At 32.3% G+C, this 26,486-nt stretch overlaps 1 protein-coding gene and 3 non-coding genes across 4 annotated transcripts; all 4 read right to left on the reverse strand.

The window, feature by feature from the left end:
- Positions 1-508: 508 nt before the first annotated feature.
- Positions 509-26,486, reverse strand: LOC134690682 (small ribosomal subunit protein eS8-like). Its single transcript, XM_063550679.1, has 6 exons — positions 26,405-26,486; positions 25,329-25,435; positions 24,365-24,464; positions 15,361-15,536; positions 12,278-12,413; positions 509-661 (listed from the first exon to the last, which is right to left on the reverse strand). Exons 1-6 carry the CDS (start codon positions 26,406-26,408, stop codon positions 552-554), a joined length of 633 nt encoding a protein of 210 aa, XP_063406749.1. The 5' UTR covers positions 26,409-26,486; the 3' UTR covers positions 509-551.
- On the reverse strand, positions 13,236-13,311 carry LOC134691728 (small nucleolar RNA SNORD51). The gene has a single exon (XR_010102194.1). It is a non-coding gene; the product is annotated as a small nucleolar RNA SNORD51 (small nucleolar RNA).
- On the reverse strand, positions 13,586-13,661 carry LOC134691727 (small nucleolar RNA SNORD51). The gene has a single exon (XR_010102193.1). It is a non-coding gene; the product is annotated as a small nucleolar RNA SNORD51 (small nucleolar RNA).
- On the reverse strand, positions 13,946-14,021 carry LOC134691726 (small nucleolar RNA SNORD51). The gene has a single exon (XR_010102192.1). It is a non-coding gene; the product is annotated as a small nucleolar RNA SNORD51 (small nucleolar RNA).

Consider the following 26,486-nt stretch of genomic DNA (forward strand, 5'->3'; position numbering starts at 1 on the left):
ATTGTGTATAATTTTCATAATAATTGGTGTAGGCAAACTTAAGTTTTAGGAAGACAAACTACCTTAGTATCGCAAGAATAAGAACTTGAAGCAGCTTTTCCAAGTTAGAAAGGGGCACATCTCTAGAACTGTAAATGAATCACTGTCAAAATACAAACTCTGTCTGCTAAAATTGATGCTTAGGGCTGTTCCAGAAAATACTACGTCCCCCCCAGGGACGGCACTTTTTTTTAACCCCCACCACCCACAAAAATAAAATTTAATTAGAACAGCACTCCCTTTGCATTTTGGTATTTCAAATACAACCACCCACATAATATTTAAAAAAATTGCCTTCCCTGGGGGGGACATAGTATTTTCTGGAACAGCCCTTAGCATCTTGAGTAAGAATTTCATAAAATTTGTATGACGCAAACTAAAATTAAGAGTATGGAAACCAAACTTTTGACAGACAGACAGACATACTATCAAGGGTAACACTTAATGCCCCCTAATGAAATAAAATCAATTCTTCATCATATTTTTTTTTATTTCTGCAGACACATCACAGTTTATTTGCCTTTCTTGGTCTTGATCTTTTTCATGTAGAATTCAAGTTCTTTTCCTTCTAGGATGTAGCCATCAGCCCTTCCACATTTCCCTGGTCGAGAGGAAAGCTTGGCTAAAAAATAAAGAAAGGCAAGTTCTTAGTATTTCTGTCCTAAACTTTGAAACTACATACATAAACTCATCATTATGACATATAGATACCAGTATTAAATATTATCATAAGAAATAAAGTCTACATATTTTTTTAATCTTTTTTCTAAATAAACTCACATCTTCACACTTAAACCATAAGTCCTACGGCATTGGCTTGTAAAATTGCTTTTAGGTTTGAAAAATTCTTCTTAGCAGATTCCAACTGAAAAGTTTTTAAAATTGAGCTTCTGGCTTGTGGACCAAAGTTTGAAGGCTGTCATCAGAGTTTACACCAGGATAGTAATTTTGAATTTGCACCAGACTTGTATTTCTTCTACAAAAGTGACTCTCAAATAAATCAAGTTTAAAAAGCCAAATAAAGTACGATGTTCAGGAGCATTTAGGACAAAACTCCTGAAAGTTTGGCCAAATATAGCTAAGGTAATCTATTCCTGAGGTAGAAAAGCCTAAGTATCTGAGAAAAAAAAAGTTTTGCGAACAGATTTTTTTTAGTTATGACCACATCAATGATAATTCTGACAGTTAAAATGATGGTAAAATAATAGAATTTGAAAATAGAATTTCGAAGGAGAAAAGAGAATCAAAGTGATGGATATCACTCATGGAAAGATTAGAACAGTAGTTTGAATTATTTCATATTAAGGTATGGTGGGAGAAAATGAACATTTATAGAGCACTGTTGCTGAAAATTACATTTACAGCAGGTCTTTAGAAGGAAATTTGCTTTTCCAGTATGAAGATAAAATGAGCTCAAATTAAATAATATGAGTCTCTAAATTTGCACAATTTTATTTAAACTGCAGTTAATATATATCTAATCGAAATTATGTTGCCAGTTCAGAACATGTTTTAAAAAAACAAAAAAATGCAAAAATTCTTCTAGTAATTGTTATCAACTATCCTTGTAAGCCATACAGCTAAAAGCTTTAAAGTGCCAACAAATATATTCTAAAAATGTTGTTTTGGGGCATTTTGTAAGTTGAAACAGAGGTTATATGGCATTGAAAATCAAAAGTTTTAGAGTGCCTTTTGATCAAATTTTTAAGTATTTTTCAACACAGGGCATTTTCAATTTTATTTTTCAACAAAAACCAATTAAAAAACTTATATTATTGAAATGTGGATTCTTTCTTGATTGCAAAAATATATATTTACTTCTAATAAAAATTCAAATGACTAAAATAGACAATGATAGATGGGAAATAAACTAATAAACAATGGTTTGTAATAATTATTATAAGTTTTAAAACTGTTTCAAGCCAATTCCTGATAAAAAAAGTGAACTAATCTAAATTGTTGATTAATTACAGATGATTATTGGAAAATTATCAAGTAAGTTATAGGCCATACTTGAATACCTTTTATATATTCATATTTATATTCATATTTCATTTTTTTAAGATCTTGTTAATCCATTAGTCATTTATCTTTCAGATATAATTTACAGAATAACTTTATGTAATGTAGATCAAAAGTAATTGGCAATAAATAAATCTATCATCCTTATCAATATCAAACATCTTATATACACATTTGTGTATTATATTATGAGGTCAAATGCTTGTGTATTAAGAATTAGATGTGTGTTGAATGGTCTGTATAATTATGTAAGACTGAGGTTGATAGGTAATGTGGTCAATTTGATTGGCAGTTAAGGAGGTGGGGCATTCTAATTAAAGGTCCACCTTGTCTCTGATTGTTTAGTGATAATGACAGTTGTCAATCATACTAGTGGAATCAATACCCAGTTACCTCAATCAAAATGTTTATAAAAAAGCCTGCACATCAACACACCTTAATAAAATGCATTCTTGAATGAACTGCTCCAATAATATACCCAGTTTTTTCAGTTTATTTGTGTATTATGTGCACATTCATGAGAACCATAGGGAACTATATTTTAGTGTGAATACATTTAGTAACAGTAGCTAACCTGTCCTGCTGTTAGGAAGGGTGGTGCCTAAGTAAAGATTTAGAACAAGTTCTAATCTTTCCAAAAAATATTTATCAAGCATTGTGTTAATTTGCGTCACTCAGAAATAATAATCATCATCGTCTATTGACTCGAAGCGAGCTGGGATTATAATTGACATCATTGTGACTTTTACAGAAGAAATAAATCCATTCAAGTATGTGGAATGAAGAAGACCAAATAGTAACTTAGAGATGAAGAACTCCATGACCCCCCCCCCCCCCCCCCGACTCCTCCCAATCCATCTTGGAAATTAAGAAAGGGAATTCAAACTCTATGGAGAGAATTACATGAACTAGAATTTAAATGCACATTTGAAATTATTAACCACTACTTAATTCAAGTTTTTCTTTGTCTACATTTAAATAATTTAATTTTTATTTTTCTATGTAAATGTTAAGTTCATATCATATCAGGTTGAAGCACTTCATTTCACCAAAATATTTAGTGGGGCCCAAATCAGCTGATAAAATGTTGTTCAAATCTTCTCAATTTTAACTTAACCATTATAAAGTCACTCAGAAATAATAATCATCATCGTCTATTGACTCGAAGCGAGCTGGGATTATAATTGACATCATTGTGACATTAAATAAAGAATAAAATTGGTACACTTTTTGTCAGCACTACCATTACAGAACTTTTATATAGAGTTGTACATACAATAGTGCTTATAATGGAAATTCCATATGATAAACTATGAAATCAAGATCATACCTCTTTGAAAATTATTTGATTGGTACTGATTTTTATACGACCGCAAATTTTGAAAAAAATTTCGTCGTATATTGCTATCACGTTGGCGTCGTCGTCCGAATACTTTTAGTTTTCGCACTAACTTTAGTAAAAGTGAATAGAAATCTATGAAATTTTAACACAAGGTTTATGACCATAAAAGGAAGCTTGGTATGGATTTTGGGAGTTTTGGTCCCACCATTTTAGGAATTAGGGGCCAAAAAGGGCCCAAATAAGCATTTTCTTGGTTTTCGCACTATAACTTTAGTTTAAGTTAAATAGAAATCTATGAAATTTTGACACAAGGTTTATGACCACAAAAGAAAGGTTGGGATTGATTTTGGGAGTTTTGGTTTCAACAGTTTAGGAATTAGGGGCCAAAAAAGGGCCCAAATAAGCATTATTCTGGGTTTTCGCACAATAACTTTAGTTTAAGTTAATAGAAATCAATGAAATTTAAACACAATGTTTATGACCACAAAAGGAAGATTGGTATTGATTTTGGGAGTTTAGGTCCCAACAGTTTAGGAATTAGGGGCCAAAAAGGGACCCAAATAAGCATTTTCTTGGTTTTCGCACCATAACGTTAGTATAAGTAAATAGAAATCTATGAAATTTAAACACAAGGTTTATGACCATAAAAGGAAGGTTGGTAGTGATTTTGGGAGTTTTGGTCCCAACAGTTTAGGAAAAAGGGGCCCGTCCAAAATTAAACTTTGTTTGATTTCATCAAAATTGAATAATTGGGGTTCTTTGATATGCCGAATCTAACTGTGTATGTAGATTCTTAACTTTTAGTCCCTTTTTCAAATTGGTCTACATTAAGGTCCAAAGGGTCCAAAATTAAACTTAGTTTGATTTTGACAAAAAATTAATCGGTTGGGTTCTTTGATATGTTGAATCTAAAAATGTACTTAGATTCTTGATTATTGGTCCAGTTTTCAAGTTGGTCCAAATCTGGGTCCAAAATTAAACTTTATTTGATTTCATAAAAAATTGAATAAATGGGGTTCTTTGATATGCCAAATCTAACTGTGTATGTAGATTCTTCCATTTGTGGTCCCGTTTTCAAATTGGCCTACATTAATGTCCAAAGGGTCCAAAATTAAACTAAGTTTGATTTTAACAAAAATTAAATTCTTGGGCCTCTTTGATATGCTGAATCTAAACATGTACTTAGTTTTTTTTATTATGGGCCCAGTTTTCAAGTTGGTCCAAATCAGGATCTAAAATTATTATATTAAGTATTGTGCAATAGCAAGTCTTTTCAATTGCACAGTATTGTGCAATGGCAAGAAATATCTAATTTCACAATATTGTGAAATAGCAAATTTTTTTTCAATTAGAGTTATCTTTCTTTGTTCAGAATAGTAAGCAAGAAATATCTTATTGCAAGAATTTTTTTTAATTGGAGTTATCTTTCTTTGTCCAGAATCAACTTAAATCTTTGTTATATACAATATACAATGTATATTCACTTTTTACTACCAACTGATAAATTTAAATAATCTTTACCATTCAGTGATAACAAGCAGTTTTTTTACATCTTAATATTTTATGATGTATTTAAATGAGTAGTTATTGTTGCAAACTCCATTAGAATATTTTAATTGAGATTAGTTTTGAAATAAGGGAAAGGGGGATGTGATTAAAATTTATCTCATTTGAAATTTCATAAATAAAAAGAAAATTTCTTCAAACATTTTTATGAGAGGATTAACATTCAACAGCATAGTGAATTGCTCTAAGAGAAAACAAAAATTTTAAGTTCATTAGAACACATTCATTCTGTGTTAGAAACCTATGCTGTGTCAACTATTTAATCACAATCCAAATTTAGAGCTGAATCCAGCTTGAATGTTGTGTCCATACTTGCACCCCAACCGTTCAGGGTTCAACCTCTGCGGTCGTATAAAGCTGCGCCCTGCGGAGCATCTGGTTTAACTTGTAAAGGCATTGTTGACAAAAAAATCTAGAAAGTTTTTGTATGTACAAGAGGGATGAAATATAATTTTCCATATAGTTAATCCTTTTTGAAAAATAATTTGTTGACATAAATTTTATGAGTCACATGAATTGTACATACCATACCAATTCAAGACTGGAAGGATGGATCCTAAATGACCAGTTGACCAAGACAAAAATAAATTAAAAGTTGTATCTCAGTAATATTAATGTCTTTTTTTTTTTTTTTTATCAAAACTAGCTTTACTGTTTTTATTCGGGAAAAATGCATATTTTTTTTATTGTAATTGGGAAGTTTTTATTACACATCGAAGTTTTTTGTTGACCTTTGCCGTCTTTTCATGTATATTTTGGTTGCCAAGACATTTTCAGCCTGAAAGCTACTTTTTGGGAAGGAGAAAGAAATGGAAACCCTGATGTTACTTAATAACATTGAAAACCACATGTGTTACAAACACCGTGATGATTCTAATCAGAAACCCTGATCTCAAAAGCACTTTCATAATATCAAAATTATAACATGAATATGAATAGGGGAGTTTTAGGTGTATTGGGAGGAATTATTGCCATTTTTTCCCCGAAGTAATTGGAAATTTTCTCGTGGGGAAAAAGCTGTATTTCTGAAGGAATTTAAGGCAAACAACATCACTGTTTCTGGTGGTCATAAAATGAACTGTATTATATGTCACTCAGAAATAATAATCATCATCGTCTATTGACTCGAAGCGAGCTGGGATTATAAATTACATCATTGTGACATTTATTTTATAAAGGTTCACAGCTCTTTTGGTCGTGAAAACCATATAAGGTAGTCAGGTTTGTCAAAATTTGATGAAAAGATGGTGTTTAACAACCTTGACTTGCTGGCAAGCTTCTGATTTTTTATCATATGGTTGTTTTTATAGTGATTAGATTAAGAGACCAAATATTTGATTATTTTCTTTCAAAATAAATAATGATTATGCGACTATATTGGCAAAAAAATTGTGATTACCAATATGTGATTATTTGGACACCCCTAAGTCATAATATGTGTCAGATTGGGCAAGAAAATTTAATGTAACTCCAGATTAGATTTTCTTAAGAATCATTAAAATCAAATCAATTGTTAACAAAGAAGAGTCGATGATAAACAGTCAGAACAGCTGATAATTTATGCAGTTTCCCTCTGCTTAAGTTGTGCCTTGCATCCTTGCCCTTTGGTCTCCCTTTTCATGTCGAGAAGAAATAAAATGTCGCACATTAATTAACATTAACCTCAAACATTTTAATATTAAGTGTAACCTAAAGAGCACAGAAAATCTTTGGCATTAATATCAGAGTAACTATGACAAAAAACATTGGGAGAAGTTACGCTGGTGTCAGAACGACTACAGCACATCTCCCTTGGGTCAAAGTAGTCATCATCATTTATAGCCATAAATTAGAAATAAAAACATCCAAAATCTGGTACTATGAACTGATTCTCTGCAAATAAGTTATTTTACAGGAAGCTAGAGTGCCTGGAGAGAACAGACTTCACCAACATTGACCCTTCCACAGGATATCTGACAAATACTCATATATACAATTTCTCCGACATTTTATTTATCTTAAATAATACTTAGTTAATTTAAAACTTTGACTGGCCTAAAATTTGGAAATTTGATCAAACTACAGTTGCAATTCCTCATAGGCCATTTATGTGCTAACACTCCTCATAGGCCATTTATGTGCTAACACATGCCCCTGCTAAAAGTGACGTTAACCAAAATTTTTACTTGATCAGGAGTTTTGAGGCAATAAGTATTGTGTTATAAGTTTCATAACATTTGGTTGAAGCAAACTTAAGTGAAAGAAAGGAAACCAACTTTGGGATGTACAGTCTGATAAGGGTAAAACTTACAGCTTGGGCATACAAAATATTTAAACATTTCACTTTTTTTTACCTTTCTATTTCTTTTCATCTAAAGGGGTCATATATAAACTTTGATCCCAAGTGCATACATTTTTGCTGATACTAAATGAAAATGTATCCGTACTATCAGTGTAACTATGACAACCAAGTCACAGAAAGTGGTTATGCTATAGTCAAGACGACGTTTAGCACCACTTTCTAGGTTTAGAATTTATCATCACTTAGTACTGATGTGAAGCATGTTAACATTCCAACCAGATGCTCCGCAGGGCGTAGCTTTATACGACCGCAGAGGTTGAACCCTGAACGGTTGGGGCAAGTATGGACACAACATTCAAGCTGGATTCAGCTCTAAATTTGGATTGTAATTAAATAGTTGACACAGCATAGGTTTCTGACACAGAATGAATGTGTTCTAATGAACTTAAAATTTTTGTTTTCTCTTAGAGCAATTCACTATGCTGTTGAATATTAATCCTCTCAAAAAAATGTTTGAAGAATTTTCCTTTTATTTATGAAATTTCAAATGAGAAAAATTGAACACAATTTTTTAATCACATCCCCCTTTCCCTTATTCCAAAACTAATCTCAATTAAAATATTCTAATGGAGTTTGCAACAATATCTACTCATTTAAATACATCATAAAATATTAAGATGTAAAAAAACTGCTTGTTATCACTGAATGGTAAAGATTATTTAAATTTATCAGTTGGTAGTAAAAAGTGAATATACATTGTATATTGTATATAACAAAGATTTAAGTTGATTCTGGACAAAGAAAGATAACTCCAATTAAAAAAAATATTTCTTGCTTATTATTCTGGACAAATAAAGATAACTCTAATTTAAAAAAAAATTGCTATTTCACAATACTGTGCAATTGAAAAGACTTGCTATTGCACAATACTTAATATAATAATTTTAGATTCTGATTTGGAAGAACCTGAAAACTGGGCCCATAATCAAAAATCTAAGTACATGTTTAGATTCAGCATATCAAAGAGGCCCAAGAATTTATTTTTTGTTAAAATCAAACTTAGTTTCATTTTAGACCCTTTGGACCTTCATGTAGGCCAATTTGAAAATGGGACCAAAAATGAAGAATCTACATACACAGTTAGATTTGGCATATCAAAGAACCCCATTTATTCAATTTTTGATGAAATCAAATAAAGTTTAATTTTGGACCCAGATTTGGACCAACTTGAAAACTGGGCCAATAATCAAGAATCTAAGTCCATTTTAAGATTCAACATATCAAAGAACCCAACCGATTCATTTTTTGTCAAAATCAAACTAAGTTTAATTTTGGACCCTTTGGACCTTAATGTAGACCAATTTGAAAACATGACCAAAAGTTAAGAATCTACATACACAGTTAGATTCGGCATATCAAAGAACCCCAATTATTCAATTTTGATGAAATCAAACAAAGTTTAATTTTGGACCCTTTGGGCCCCTTTTTCCTAAACTGTTGGGACCAAAACTCCCAAAATCAATACCAACCTTCCTTTTATGGTCATAAACCTTGTGTTTAAATTTCATAGATTTCTATTTACTTATATTTATCAATGATCTAGTAAAGGAATTGAACGATTTAAACGTAGGAATAGATTTAGATAGTAGAAAATTGTCAGTTTTATTGTATGCGGACGACATAGCCATATTAGCGAAATCGGAATTGGACCTTCAATGTATGTTAGATAAACTTCACCAATGGTGTAAGCGATGGCGAGTATTGATTAACACTGAAAAGTCGAAATGTATTCATTTTAGGAAAGGGAAATCGAAACAAACTGAGTTTAATTTCACCGTGGGCAGGAACCAGTTGGAATTAGTTAACGAGTACAAATACTTAGGTATAACATTTAGCTACAACGGCAGTTTTTTGTCAAATGTGCATCTTCTTGCGAAAAGTGGCGGACGAGCACTTGGGAATATAATTGCTAAAATCCATAATATTAAGGACTTTGGATATAAATCATATGAAAAATTATTCAACTCATGTATTGTTCCTATACTTGATTACTCGTCTGGTGTATGGGGATACCGAAAATATCAGTCAATAGACAATATTCAGAATAGGGCTATTCGTTACTATTTAGGAGTACACAGATTTGCACCTATCCTTGCTATACACGGAGATATCGGCTGGATCCCGAGTCAGTATCGGCGTTGGATCAATATGGTGAGATACTGGAATAGACTCATTCGATTTGACAACAACCGCATCACCAAATTAGCATTCAATATTGACTATGATCGTTGTAAAAGTAACTGGTGTAGTGAAGTAAAGGATATACTAGACCAGCTTGAACTAGGACATTTTTACGAACTGAAATCAGAGGTCGATTTATCTTTGGTTGAAACTAACATTTTTCGTCTGTATTCAGATATCTGGAGGAATTCCGTTCAAGACGTTTCAAAATTACGAACATATAGGAACTTTAAAACAGTCTTTGAAACTGAAAATTATGTGAATTTGAACTTGAGTAAAATTGAGCGGTCACACTTAGCGCAATTTAGAAGTGGAATTTTACCATTAAGAGTGGAAACTGGTAGATACTCAAACGAAAGTGTAGAAGAAAGACTATGTATATTTTGTAAAAATCAAGAAACTGAAACTGAGTTCCATTTTATGTTTGATTGTCCATTGTATATTGAATGTCGAGTTAACTTTTTTGGTAAACTTTTAATTGAGGAAAATTTCACAGATTTGAATCATGCTGACAAATTGAACTTTTTAATGTCTTTCCACATAAGAAAATTAGCAAAATATATAGTTCGTGCATTTCATATCAGACGTCAGTTGTTATATAACACTTAATTTTTTTACATATTTAAAGCTTAAATTTACAAATATTTTTATGTCTATATATTTTTGAAATTTACTTACGTCAACGAACGATTAGAACGTGATATAATTGTTTTACTTTATTTGAGGTGACTTATAGGTCCATTGGGCCGGGTGTATTACTATATATCATATATTATATGTTTATAATCTGTACATAATTTACACATGTCACTATAATAAATAATTTACTTACTACTTACTTACTTATACTAATCAGGGCTCGACATTACCGATTGTCCGATTGTCCGGGACAAGTGGAAATAGGTGTCGGGCAAGTAGATTCATCATACTACTTGTCCGATGGGACAAGTGAAAAAATCGATGTCAGATGTTAATAGATCAAATTCAAGACTTATACATTCCTAAAAATATTAATGATTGTTTTATTGATCATACAAAATGAAATAAATATTCATTGATTGAATCAGAGACACATAAACTTGTATATTATGTCTCTGATTGAACGTATTTGAACATGCTGGCAGCCATTGACCAGGGGAAAATAAGTAAGGGGAAGGAAACCAAATGTAAATGTTTCTTCTTAGTATAAGCCTCTTGAATTAGGAGCACCTCCATATGCATGATATGGAGTTTTACCTTAACTTTAACATTTTAAATTAAAGAATGTATCATTTGATTTTGCTTTTATGCATAACATTAAATTAAAAAAGGTATTATTTAATAAGATCTATATGTTAAAATAATAAGTTAAGATGGAAAAATTAGATAAAATCTAAAAAGGCAGATTTTTTACTAAAATGTTTTATGTACATGTACTTCATGATCATATATCAATGTATGTAAAAATCAAGACAAATTGTAAAATCTTGTTTGGCACCATCAATAAATTAAAAAGGTTTATTCGCAAACAAGGTGCCAGGTATATTTAAACCATACCACCACTTCAGAATGAATATAGGTCCATGAATAGGAGAACCTAGTGGTATGGGAAGAGATATGATTTAATGAACGACACATGATAGTGACAATGTGTTAGAGAGCTCAGTCTTGCAAATAAGCCTTCAGTCTGAAATAATAAAATGAATTTTGATGTAGTATTCATATAACATAACAAAATGCTCCCTTATTGATCTTTATTAGGTACAATCAAAGGGCAAGTGTTATTATAATGTTGCATATTTTAAACATGTATAATCAATATGGAGAATTTTCAATTATAAATTCGGACAAGTGAGTTATGAGTTCGGACAAGTTGATTTTCTTGCAACTTGTCCGAAGGGACAAGTGAGAAAAAATGATAATGTAGAGGCCTGCTAATGTTATGGTGCGAAAACCAAGAAAAATGCTTATTTGGGTCCCTTTTTGGCCCCGTATTCCTAAACTGTTGGGACCTAAACTCCCAAAATCAATACCAATCTTCCTTTTGTGGTCATAAACATTGAGTTTAAATTTCATTGATTACTATTTACTTAAACTAAAGTTATTGTGCGAAAACCAAGAATAATGCTTATTTGGGCCCTTTTTTGGCCCCTAATTCCTAAACTGTTGAAACCATAACTCCCAAAATCAATCCCAACCTTTCTTTTGTCGTCATAAACCTTGTGTCAAAATTTCATAGATTTCTATTAACTTAAACTAAAGTTATAGTGCGAAAACCAAGAAAATGCTTATTTGGGCCCTTTTTGGCCCCCAATTCCTAAAATGGTGGGACCAAAACTCCCAAAATCAATACCAACCTTCCTTTTATGGTCATAAACCTTGTGTTAAAATTTCATAGATTTCTATTCACCTTTACTAAAGTTGGAGTGCGAAAACTAAAAGTATTCGGACGAGGACGCCAACGTGATAGCAATATATGACGAAATTTTTTTCAAAATTTGCAGTCGTATAAAAACCCTACTGGCATACAACTTTATAAAGGGACGCAACTCAAAAATCTTAAATTTGATTTGTATAATTTTGAAAAAAATATGCATTGTGCATCATGCACATTAGTCCTTAGTCATTAAATTGAGCTTTGCCCAAAATTTTCTCCACACCTTTTCTCGACAATACCAAACGTCACTGGGCAACAATTTTTTTTGGCTAGGCCACCATTTGAAATTCCCCTCCTATCTTGACAACAATGTTCTTCCAGATATGAATCCTCTTAATGTAAAATAAATGTATACTACATTTGTACCTACCCATAACTCGACTAGCACTGAACTGTTCATCCAAGCCTTGCTCTACTTTAGCAATCTTTTGTCTTTCCTGGTATTTCTTCACAAGTTTCTTGGAGGCTTTGTCTAATTTGTTAAGAACACCTTCTTCTTGTTCTGTCTGAAATAGTAAAAAGTTCACAAAAATAAGAAATACATGTACTGTATGACCGAATAGACATTGTTCATAGGTACAAGATTTTAGGAGCTGTTAATGATGCAGTTTACGATCTCATCCTACAGTCTGGTCTAGAATGATGTATTACATAGCAAACCATGTTTACCCCATGTTTTAGAAATTCAGACATTTATTATTTGAACAGATTTAATTTTGAATTTGAATAGACATTGATAGAAAAAAAATTTGTGTATTGTGTGTTTCTCATTGTCCTTTACATGTATATCAAAACGTATGATACTTTGTTTATTGTGTAGATAATTACTTATTTGCTTTTTGTATGCAAAATCTTCATATATACATCCGAGGAAATATAAACATTTAAATATCGTCAAATGGATTTCTGATCATGTTCCTTGCCGCCATGTGTGTGTACACAAATGTGTAATGTTCTTCCAATGATAGGAGCACCGTATATTTTTGGACATCTCTGGTGTTTTCCTACGGTAATAATACAACCATGCGGTACAACTGATTACCCAAAAAACATAATTAACCATCATTCATGATATAACTTCTTATAAAACCCATGAACATGAACAAGGCAACAGTACCAGTTTTAACATTGTAAATAAAAGTTATCTTAAATATTAATTCATTCATTGTGCATTTACACTTGGTTCTGAGTTTGTATAGCATATGACAAGTCTGCTTAACTCTTAACTATATTCAGTTTATGTGAAATGGTTTAATTCATTTACAGACACCAAATGTCCTGATTTATTTAAGGAATTGGTTTTAAAACAAGTCAGGACAATGTTTTTACTGTACCATCAGATATTAATTAATCCATCAGGACTCAGCCGAAAGATGGTGTTAGTTTTAATCATCATTGATACTGGATTCAAACTGGGTTTTTTTTTTATGCACCTTATTTTTGGAATCATTTGTCAGAACTTATCTCTATAACCATTGTAACACTAAATTTCATATCAGAGGTGTTCCTGTTAAACTTTTGCAACTTTTGTCAATCTGCCACCATTTAAACCACAAACACTTGTTAAACTTGTCACCACTTACACCCCTGTTACATGTCTTGCCACTATTTAAATCTCAAGACTGTCCATTGTTATGTCATTATTTAAACCTCAAACACTTTCCTTAAGTTACTCACACAGTATCATCAGATATAAAATGATCCATCAGGACTCAGCCGAAAGATGGTGTTAGTTTTAATCATCACTGATACTGAATCAACTGTTTATCAGTTTATTTTTTGGGGGTGCTACCTTTTTCCTGGAATCAATGTCGAACTGATGCCAACCCTTGTCATACTATTTCTTGCCTTGCCTCTATTAACCAGTTAACACATCATCATTTTAACCCCACCATAGTTTAACTGTTGGTCATATCTTACCACTTAAACCCTTCAATCCTCATCACTGTTCATGTCACCATTTACCACTTATACAATTATCACAGATCACGTCATTTAAACCTCAAACACTTTTTCAACATTATACAATTATGTCACACAGTATCATCAGATATAAATTAATCCATCAGGACTCAGCCGAAAGATGGTGTTAGTTTTAATCATCACTGATACTGAATTTAATCTACTGTCAGCACAAATCATTAGTGTCTTCTTAGTGATGATAAATAGTTGTCTAATCCATTGACCCCTCGTCAAACTTTATATCGCATCTTGCCCCTTGAACCCTTACACTATACACCACCACTGACCCCTAAAACCATTGTAACACTTCAGATCACCATTTTAACCTCAAACTATTGTCAAACTGCAAGTCACATCTAACCCCAAAAATCCTTGCTAAAACTATACATCACATCTAACACTTTGAACACTTGAACAGTGATCGCTTCTCAAACAAAAATGGTGCATTGTGACAAATGTAAGCGCCCCACATGGCGCACAATATTTTTCACTTCGTTTTGAAACATTTAAATATCGTCAAATAGATTTCTGATCATGTTCCTTGCCGCCATGTGTGTGTACACAAATGTGTAATGTTCTTCCAATGATAGGAGCACCGTATATTTTTGGACATCTCTGGTGTTTTCCTACGGTAATAATACAACCATGCGGTACAACTGATTACCCAAAAAACATAATTAACCATCATTCATGATATAACTTCTTATAAAACCCATGAACATGAACAAGGCAACAGTACCAGTTTTAACATTGTAAATAAAAGTTATCTTAAATATTGTCCGGTTTGAAAGAAGTTATTGTATATTCATTGAAATTGAAATTACACAATCACAGGAACAATATCCATGATATTAATTAGAATCATAAAGGTAAGTACCACCACCTCTTTGCAGAAATATACACTTTAATAATTTTTTTTACTGTAGTCAATTCAAATAGCTCACTCATTTGACAGGTCTTCTTAACAAAAATAAGTCAGAACAAAGGTTTGACAGTACCATCAGATATTAAATAATCCATCAGGACTCAGCCGAAAGATGGTGTTAGTTTTAATCATCAGTACATCACTGATACTGAATTCAAACTATTTGTTACCACTTACCACTTGCAACTCTCGTCAAACTGTCGTCACCATTTACCACTCAAAACCTTGTAAAATTTATGTCACCATTAACCCCTCAAAACCGTGTAAAATTTGTCGCCATTTACCCCTAGTTAAAATTCAAATTTTCTCACTTGTATTTTAAATGAAATAAACTGGATTTTTCTCAAAACTGTAAAAATCAAAAGTCTGAAATGACCAAATCGCAATAATAAATGCACTCGATAATATCTGAATTTACAGTATTCAGAAGGATTTTGGTGCAGACTAGCTCAGTATGTTAGGCATGGATTAAATCTGATTGACTAATATAAATGTCCCCCTGTTTGAAGTAGTGCAGTATACAATGATTTAGAGATCAGAAAATATCATCTGTACAATATACCAACCAGTTTAACATTCTTCTTTCTACCAAGAGGTTTAGCATAGTGAGCTTCATACCACTGTCTGAATGGTGTAGCATCGATAGAGACAACGGCACTCTTAACCAGAGTTTTAGTTCTCACTAACTCGTTGTTACTGGCATTGTATAAAACATCAATAATACGGGTCTTTCTTGCAATAGCTGAAATGATTAAATTTTATTTTATATTTCTTGTTTTCAGAGAACAAAAATAATTCGAGTCTTTATTGTTGTATATAGATAATTAATTTTCCTTTAGACTATTTTTTTTTTCTTTCCCTAGAGTGATTTATGCATCTTGAACCGATGACATTAGAACAATTGCCAACACTAATTCACGACTTTCTGTTGATTTCTGGACTTTTTTTTGTGCTTGTGATATGCCATTTTATTTATGTACACCACACATATTTCTACCAACTCAGTCTGCACCAAAAACTTTTTTAACTAATAATCTGATAACCGGTCCGAGTACACAGTTATCGTCCTTTGATTTTCGTTGTTCACGAAAATATAGTCCTTAATGTGGACAGTGTGTTACTTGCCAATTTTTGTTATACCCCTTCTAAATTTAATTCTCCATGTTTTATGCCTCATATAGCAAGTTGGGGGGGTGAAATGACACTGTAAAAAAATTTGGGTCATAAATATTTAGGTAAAGTAGTGATTAGGTCCAGCTGAAAAAGGTCAAAAATTAGCACTTTTGAAGCTGTCAAAATATTTCAAGACCCCCTTAACACAAAATTGTCCATATTTTGAGTTAGAGCTGATGAAGTTTTCTATAATTTTGATATAATTAGTCCCAAAAGTAGTACAACACACTGTAAAAATGTTATTGAGAAAGCGCAGGTGGGATTTTTTTTATTTACATTTATTGTCTAAAAGAAATGCACTACGAAATAACTGTGTACTCAGACCTAAGAGGTGAAATCAGGAAATATAGAATCTGTACTTTGGCAACTTCCCTGAATGATTTGATGGTGTCAATTTGTCAAATAGCATAAAACTAAAGGATTTAAACTTTTATTTGATAGAATTTCTGCAAAAATGACCAATTTTGGCATTATATGGTCAAAATAAGCATTTCATAGCTTTTTCAATTATGATGCATAAGTGGCATTTTGACTTTCTATCCGACATGTTTTCATGTGTCAATTTTGGTGTTTCTATGATTTAATCCAGTTGTATTACTCATTTGTGAACTCTGAATTAATTTACAGAAAAGAAGATTATCTCAGACAATATGAGCAAAGTGTGTTGTATAAATGACCCTCATCTAACGCCCTGTTTGGATCAAGTTAAATGTGAGGAGCATGGTACATAAAAGTTGAAGTCCATAATAAAGACCTCACTAAATTTGTATAACCAGATGCTCCGCAGGGCGTAGCTTTATACGACCGCAGAGGTTGAACCCTGAACGGTTGGGGCAAGTATTGACACAACATTCAAGCTGGATTCCGCTCTAAATTTGGATTGTGATTAAATAGTTGACACAGCATAGGTTTCTGACACAGAATGAATGTATTCAAATGAACTTAAAATTTTTGTTTTCTCTAAGAGCAATTCACTATGCTGTTGAATATTAATCCTCTCAAAAAAATGTTTGAAGAAATTTTCTTTTTATTTATGAAATTTCAAATGAGAAAAATTGAACCCAATTTTTTAATCACATCCCCCTTTCCCTTATTCCAAAACTAACTTCAATTAAAATATTCTAATGGAGTTTGCAACAATTACTACTCATTTAAATACATCATAAAATATTAAGATGTAAAAAAACTGCTTGTTATCACTGAATGGTAAAGATTATTTAAATTTATCAGTTGGTAGTAAAAAGTGAATATACATTGTATATTGTATATAACAAAGATTTAAGTTGATTCTGGACAAAGAAAGATAACTCCAATTAAAAAAAATTCTTGCAGATATTTCTTGCTTACTATACTGGACAAAGAAAGATAACTCTTAATTAAAAAAAAATTTGCAATTTCACAATATTGTGAAATTAGATATTTCTTGCCATTGCACAATACTGTGCGCAATTGAAAAGACTTGCTATTGCACAATACTTAATATAATAATTTTAGATCCTGATTTGGACCAACTTGAAAACTGGGCCCATAATCAAAAATCTAAGTACATGTTTAGATTCAGCATATCAAAGAGGCCCAAGAATTTAATTTTTGTTAAAATCAAACTTAGTTTAATTTTGGACCCTTTGCACTTTAATTTAGACCAATTTTAAAACTGGACCAAAAATTAAGAATCTACATACACAGTTAGATTTGGCATATCAAAGAACCCCAATTATTCAATTTTTGATGAAATCAAACTATGTTTAATTTTGGACCTCGATTTGGGCCAACTTGAAAACTGGGCCAATAATCAAAAATCTAAGTACATTTTTAGATTCAGCATATCAAAGAACCCCAAGGTTTCAATTTTTGTTAAAATCAAACTAAGTTTAATTTTGGACCCTTTGGACCTTAATGTAGACCAATTTGAAAACGGGACCAAAAATTAAGAACCTACATACACAGTTAGATTCGGCATATTAAAGAACCCCAATTATTCAATTTTGATGAAATCAAACAAAGTTTAATTTTGGACCCTTTGGGCCCCTTTTTCCTTAACTGTTGGGACCAAAACTCCCAAAATCAATACCAACCTTCCTTATGTGGCCATAAACATTGTGTTTAAATTTCATTGATTTCTATTTACTTTAACTAAAGTTATTGTGCGAAAACTAAGAATAATGCTTATTTGGGCCCTTTTTTGGCCCCTAATTCCTAAACTGTTGAAACCAAAACTCCCAAAATCAATCCCAACCTTTCTTTTGTGGTCATCAACCTTGTGTCAAAATTTCATAGATTTCTATTAACTTAAACTAAAGTTATAGTGCGAAAACCAAGAAATTGCTTATTTGGGCCCTTTTTGGCCCCTAATTCCTAAAATGTTGGGACCAAAACTCCCAAAATCAATACCAGGCTTCCTTTTATGGTCATAAACCTTGTGTTAAAATTTCATAGATTTCTATTCACTTTTACTAAAGTTAGAGTGCGAAAACTAAAAGTATTCGGACGACGACGACGACGACGACTGACGACGACGACGACGACGACGACGCCAACGTGATAGCAATATACGACGAAAATTTTTTCAAAATTTGCGGTCGTATAAAAAGCACTTAACACTGTCTTTTGTACCTGTTTCATTTCACATAATATCTTTCTTTACCTCTGTAGGATACCATGTGGTTCAAATATAAGCCTGTTGAGACTAAAATTGCATGCAAGTATTTCACTAAAAAGTGAAAAATCTTTGTATCAGACCATACTGTCTGCTCAAAATGTTGAATGTAAGAGGCTTTTTGTGCTCAGATTCATTGTAACATGTCACTTGAGTATAGAAATGATAAAAAAGACACAATTTTTTATTTCCTATAGCTTCAATATGCATTTTTAAATGTAAATATGTTCTACGGCCTAAATTGACCCTAAATTATTTTTAGTCATACTTGGCCTAAGACCCTTTTAAACTGATATGATATGTTATTTGTAAGTTTTCTTTCCATTTAAAGTACATTAAGTACATATGTAAGGATCATTTATAATCAAAAAGCTTCACAAATTTAAAATTGCTGGAAAATATTACATCTTCATGTAAGGCTCCCCTTCATTGGAAAACCTCCATTTTTAGGCACAGGCTCATATAAATTTGACCTTTGAAAAATTATGCTAAGTCTGATATATAAAATGAGTACTCTATTGCTTTAAATACATGATGTATTATATATTAAGGCATTGTAAAAGTATTTTTTTGCAATATTTTAATTTTAAAAGCCCCAAATGTTGATAGTTGAAATTTCTCAATTTTAACGTCCAAATTTAACACGTAAAGTTGAATATAGAATTAATCATAGTGTCTATAATATATATCCTATTGCTATGAAACTTTGTAAGCAGTCTTATAATATATTAGGCTTGTGTCATACAGAGTTTTATAAAGATTGGTCAACTTTTTCTATCCTATTAGGTCCGAGTACACAGTTATCGTCCTTTGATTTTCATTGTTCACGAATATTTCTACCAAAAACTTTTTTAACTAAGGCCAAAAAAAAATATATGTCTGTTTCCTGTTTCCCGACCGACCCTAACTCAAACCCCCCGACCCTAAATCTTTTTATTCAAATCCGGAAAAAAATCGGTTCCGGTCAGGAAAAAAATCGTTTCCGGTCCGAACCAGATCCGTATTTTACTATGCCCAAACAAAAAATGGCTGCTCCCAGCACAAATGTGCCACAATAAGCGAGTTTAAAAATGTCAGCACTTGGAGGATTATTCAATTAAAGCTTCTTTAAAGGGATTAAATCATTTTTGGGGTACAGGACCCTAACCAAACATGACATATAACCGACTGCAAATCTGACAGGAAGTGCAAAAAAAAAAAAAAAAAAAAGAAATCCCGACCTACCGACCCTGATTTTTTGGCCTTGGAAGCAGGAAACAGACATATATTTTTTTTTGGCCTAATAATCCGATAACCGGTCCGAGTACACAGTTATCGTCCTTTGATTTTCATTGTTCACGAATATAGTCCTTAATGTGGACAGTGTGTTACTTGCCAATTTTTGTTATACCCCTTCTAAATTTAATTCTCCATGTTTTATGCCTCATATAGCAAGTTGGGGGGTGAAATGACACTGTAAAAAAATTTGGGTCATAAATATTTAGGTAAAGTTGTGATTAGGTCCAGCTGAAAAAGGTAAAAAATTAGCACTTCTGAAGCTGTCAAAATATTTCAAGACCCCCTTAACACAAAATTGTCCATATTTTGAGTTAGAGCTGATGAAGTTTTCTATAATTTTGATATAATTTGTCCCAAAAGTAGTACAACACACTGTAAAAATCTTATTGAGAAAGCGCAGGTGGGATTTTTTTTATTTACATTTATTGTCTAAAAGAAATGCACTACAAAATAACTGTGTACTCGGACCAACCCATATTTGGATATTTTTCTTATTAGTGGCAAACCGTGCAGACTGCCAACTCTCTATTATAAAGTTAAATTACTTGTCACTCAGAAATAATAATCATCATCGTCTATTGACTCGAACCGAGCTGGGATTATAATTGACATCATTGTGACATTTAAACTCAAGATAACACAAGTTATCAAGAAAGCACCCAACATTGGAGAAACATAAAAAATCGTTCATACAGTGAATGGCCATTCTCAGTTTTCAAACATGATCGGTATCATGAAAAACAAAATCTAGAGAAAACGGTCTTTTACAGTACATGTACACGGTTGCTGAAACAGGACATCTATCTAGTAATTATTAATCTTAACATGAAAGCCACTGTGGCATGAAATTGTGTTGATGTTTGGATTAGTTTTATGTTGATGGTTTGTTGTTTCATTTACATACAACATGAATATCAGATATCCGGACAAATTAATCTCATCTTTTTCCACAGGTACACAACATACTGGTGATTTCTGGATCAAGTGTGTGCTGGTGATATGCTGTGTTATTAAGATATACCACACATACTGTCATACATGTAGTTCTACCAACTCTCTGGGAAAAGTGAAATACTTGTCACTCAGAAATAATAATCATCATCGTCTTTTGACTCGAAGCGAGCTGGGATTATAATTGACATCATTGTGACATTTAAACTTGATAGAAATAACAAGAGTTATCGAGGCAGCACCCCACATTGGAGAAACATATAAATTATTTATTCAGTAAATAAATGGCAATCCTTTTTTCAAAACATGATTGACATCATGAAAAACAAAACAAAAACAGTGAAAACATTGCCTGTTTAATAGTTTATGATTGTTCCTACACACATCTGTCAAGTAATTATTAATCTTGACCAAAAAGTCAGTGTTGCATGAAATTGTCTTGATTTTAAAGTTATTATGTGTTTGTGTTATGTTGTTTCATTTCAGTACACCATGAATATTTTTTCCTTTAGTCTTCCTTAACAAGGGAATCATTCCCGTCACTCAGAAATAATAATCATCAAAGTCTATCAGGGCTTTCCATTGAAGCCGGTAGCCGGCGGAAATCCGCCGCTTACGGTGGCTTCAAGTGCCGGCTACTTCACTGACAAAAATATAAATTCAAAAAGAAAAAAAAAAATCTTTTTCAAATGTTTACAGGCAGCCGAGGGACGTATTGTCGCAAAGTCGCGGTCACGATAAACAAGGATGAAAAGTCAGTGTTTACCTTGGGCTAAATATAGTTCACATGAATTCAGGTCACTGATTGGTTGTCTATTTAAAGTCAGAATGCATCGTTTCTTTTCAAAGATAACAAGAGAGACGTTCCGGTGGTCTTTGAATGATAACAATAGAGACGTTCCGATGGTCATTAACTCGTTGGCTTTTTTTGGCTTGATTAAACGTGAAGACAATCAGATAGGATGACAATCTTATGTTATGGAATAATATTAGTCAAATTAAAGAAAGTGTAGTAGATCATATTGTTCAGAATCTGGAAAACAGTATCTTTTGAAGTTCATTTTCAAAGCCCACGTGGTGTTCAGAGAATCAAGGTCAAAAACGAAAGTAGAATATTGTCGACTCGACCTCAAATAAATAACATTTCCAAATGATTAATGCATCCGACTTATTGAACAGTTTACAAAAAAAAAAAAAGAGAAAATCAGAGGATATATCAATTTTCTGTCAATGCTTGAGAAATAATTGTATGATTTAAATACGCGTAACAGTCTTTAGAGAGAAAAGGGGGGTAATTTGTTTACAAATCCACGTAGTTATGCAAAATAAATTGATCAAGATTTCTAACAAACCGGATGATTATTTAAATAAAACTCCTTTAAAAGTAAATGAATTTTAAGCATAAGGTAATGAAAATAAAAAAACTAACATAAAAAAAAATGAAATTTCTTTGAGTTTTTTTTTTTCTTTCTTTAATTTCATACATAAAAAAATGGTCATTTGAAAGATGAAATTAGGTGCCAGGAGATTGCGAGAATGCAGGATTTTGCTCTATTTATGCCAGAGCTTCTGGGGGCCTTGAGCGGCCCCCAGACCCCCTGCCGTAAGGCACCAAGCTTACAGCTTGGTGGGCGTCCGGCTTTGCCGAACGCATGTTACAGCCGCCTATAATTTTAATTGAGCCTTCTACTTCAATTTCAATGGAAAGCCCTGGTCTATTGACTCGAAGCGAGCTGGGATTATAATTGACATCATTGTGACATCTAAACTTGAAATAAAATAAATGAAGAAATAAATTATTGGGATGAAACATTTACAGTAAAAATATATTGAACTCAACTGAGGCCTTTCCTAATTTCCAAACAAAATTCCACTTTCCTATGAACATTTGCACCGTTTGAAAATTGTAATCAAGAAAAACAAAAACTCAAAAAAATATTGAAATTAGCATTCCTTACTTTGACCTATAATGGTTTTTCTTTTACAAATTGCGACTTGGATGGATAGCTGTCTCATTGGCACTCTAACCACATCTACTCTATTTAGAATTAAAATGTCTTGTTTCATTGATGTAAACCACATATTTTAGCTGTGACTTGCTGGGAAAGGTGAATTACTTATCACTCAGAAATAATAATCATCATCGTCTATTGACTCGAAGCGAGCTGGGATTATAATTGACATCATTGTGATATTTAAACTTAAGATAGAAATAAATGGATAAGTTAGACAGTAACCTAACAGTGGTGATAAATATGAAACTGCCAGACTCCAAGAATCGTTAGTGGGAATTATCAAAGGTGACCACTCTAGAGAGACCATCTTTAAAATGAGGTTCCAATTAAAAAAAACATTTTGCACGTGACTGGGATCAGGGCATATTGTTTCAATTTTCAATCGGTTGAGTTGTTGTTATGGGAGTAGAAAAATTATACTGTATAATTCCAACTCTCCTATTCTGAAGAAAACATTTGAATAGATAGTATTCCTGTAGAAATTAGTTGACAATTTCCTTTATATCTGGGTTTTTACATGTGTTGATGGTATGCTGTTTCAGTAACATACACCACTTATTTTTGCTCGGATTACCTGGTTGGAATGGACCATTCATGTCACTCAGAAATAATAATCATCATCGTCTATTGACTCGAAGCGAGCTGGGATTATAATTGACATCATTGTGACATTAAAACTTAAGATAATTAATAAAAAATATAAGTTATTGAGACAACACTTAACAGTGGCAAAACATATGAAACTGTAGTCAAACTATCAAGAATTACTTACTGGGAATCATCAAAAGTGACCGATTAACAGGGGCCATCTTTTAAAATGAGGTTTCGAAGAATTCTGATTCCACATTTTGCACACAACTGGGATCAGGGCAGTTGTTTAAATTATCAATCGATGGAGTTTGTGTTCATGCGAGTAGAAAAATAAAAATAGTGGATTCTGTCACTTAAAATCTGAAGAAAACATTTGAAATGGGTAATATTCCTGGAAGAGTTGACGACACTGGTGCATAAAACTCTCTTTACTTCTTCATTTTTTCTCGTGTTGATGGTATGCTGTGACAGTAACATACAATACTTATTTTTGTTGACTCTCTTGAAAGGTGAATTACTCGTCACTCAGAAATAATAATCATCATCGTCTATTGACTCGAAGCGAGCTGGGATTATAATTGACATCATTGTGACATTTGAACTTAAGATAGAAATTATAGGAAGTTATCGAGACAGCAACCAAACAGCGGTGAAACTTTTGACGACTTTTCCAAAGATTAAATTGAATGGGGAGGGGGGTTTATGATTTAATCAATATTTTGTTATTTAAATAGCTAAAAAGTGCCTTTCACAACCCCTTCCCCCATCCTTACATTTAATTCTGGACTAGCCATTAAGTGAAAATATTTTTGTCAAAGCTCTCTTTCACACAGACATTTTAAATTTGATGTCATCCTAGTAAAAGGCCATGAAGAAAGCTAAGGATATATTTGGATTATTTTGTACCTTCAGATCCCCATGAGAAGTTGCCTTGATCCAAACGTAATGCTCTGTATTTCTTATTTCCACCCATTGTTCTTACAGTATGTATTCTCTGTGTTCCAAGCTGAAAAACAGGCATAATATAACCCCTTAAGAAAAAACAAAAGAAAACAACTTGGGATTATAATTGATATCATTGATCCTATAGACTTGAGAAAAAAAAATCCGAACTAGTAAGATGTGTGCAACAATTGTTGGAATATTTGTCTTTCGACTTGTGGTTTAAAAATGTTTTGGTGCGATCTGAATAATGGCTACTGGACTTTCTTAATAGTAGCTGGGTAACCATTGCTTAGAGTCCAATAATTTATTTTGGCAGGTTCTGCAGCTACCTTGCAAGTTCTTTTTGATTTGAAATTACTGCAGCTGGAATTCAGCTTCAATAGTTTTTTAAATATCAATATGTGTTCTTCATGTATAATAGCAAATAATCTAATTGAATAAACATTTTTTTTTAAATTTTGTAAAGTTTAACATTAGAATGGAGAAGATCTTCATAAATTGGTAATATCCACATTTATGGGACCAGGGTATTATTCTTAAAATAATTTCAGTCAACCTGTCTAGAGGAAGAATTGTGCCAAAAAAAAATAATCTGTAAATCTTCTATATCTTTATTCATTAAAAATTAATGCCAGTTTTGGTGTTTAAATACTCATGTGGAATAGAATCTACTAACCCTTCCAGGGTACTTGAGATCACCCCTAGTTTTTGGTGGGGTTTGTGTTGCTTATTTTTTTAGTTTTTTATGTTCTGTCATGTGTACTATTGTTTATTTATCTTTTTCATTTAAGACATGGCGTTGTCGGTTTATTTTCAATTTATGAGTTTGAATGTCCCTCTGATATCTTTCACCCAGGACTCTTTCAAGAGGATCCTCCCCAATCTTAGTTTATGGTGTGTTTTTGTAACAATACATATATCTTACTTTAGTGTTTGCTGGAGGACGTCCCAATTCAAACTTCCTCTTTTTTCTCATCTGGGTCATACGACCTCCAGTCTTCCTCCTCTTGTGCCATTTATCACGAGAGATACCTAGTTCAAACAAAAATATTTAAGCATTAGAAATATACATTATTATAAAAGGCAATGTTTATATAGTAATAACAATTATGGGTTTAGAATTTTTCATTCATTATCCACAATGGGTACATGCATAAAACAAAGGAAACTACTATACTGGTTTAATGATAAGAGAACATTCACTTTTCAAGTGGATAATATCTTTATTGTTTAGAAAATGTACTTTCCCATAGAAATTTTGACTATAAATTTTACTTTCCGACATGAATTAGTTTTCAATTTCCCCATCCTCTGTGGTCCAATGGCCGTGGGACATCAGAGCTCATCTCATTTTAAAAAGGGTTGCACTGCTAAATGTCAACTTACAACAGACTCGACAGCCTCTAAGCTGAAGAAAGCAAATTTTCAAGCTAATTTCGGCAACGATAACAATAAAACTTCAGACATTTCTACATCTTTTGGGATCTATATTTCAAAATTTGCTATACAGTTGAACTTTTAATATTTTTTTGAAAAATTCAAAATCGATTTTAGTTGAAATGACAAGACATTTTTTGAGTGAGAACTTACTTTTGTACCGTACCTTCAAGTAACTCAAAATCACAATTTACAAAACTATTCAATATTATAATTATTATGGGAATAAAAATTTCGTGTCACAGAGTGAACATTCACGAGTTTCAACCAAATAGGGAGTCAATTTCGTACACAGATGTAACTAAAACTCTTCTGTTCATAATGTCAATGCTAGCAATGAACGCTGAACATTTGAAAATGAAACCAAACCAAACGTGTCTGTAGGGTAAACCGATACAAGTTTCTTCAGGTAATTTAAAGTTTAAAAAAACGTCATGTCTTTCAAAATCGTGTTATCGAAATTGCAAACAGACATGACTTTATTTCTAAATGAGTTTAGGTCTCTATTTATTCCCGATGGTTGAGATATAGTAGGATTTAAGTGTTTAATTATTTTTGGCATACCCATGATGGAGTTTCAAACCGGAAAAGAAAGAACACAGGAAGTTACGATGTAACCATACCATATCGGTTGCGGATATGAAAA

This window comes from Mytilus trossulus, chromosome 11 (assembly GCF_036588685.1).
Source record: "Mytilus trossulus isolate FHL-02 chromosome 11, PNRI_Mtr1.1.1.hap1, whole genome shotgun sequence".
In the NCBI taxonomy this organism is placed as follows: Eukaryota; Metazoa; Mollusca; class Bivalvia; order Mytilida; family Mytilidae; genus Mytilus; species Mytilus trossulus.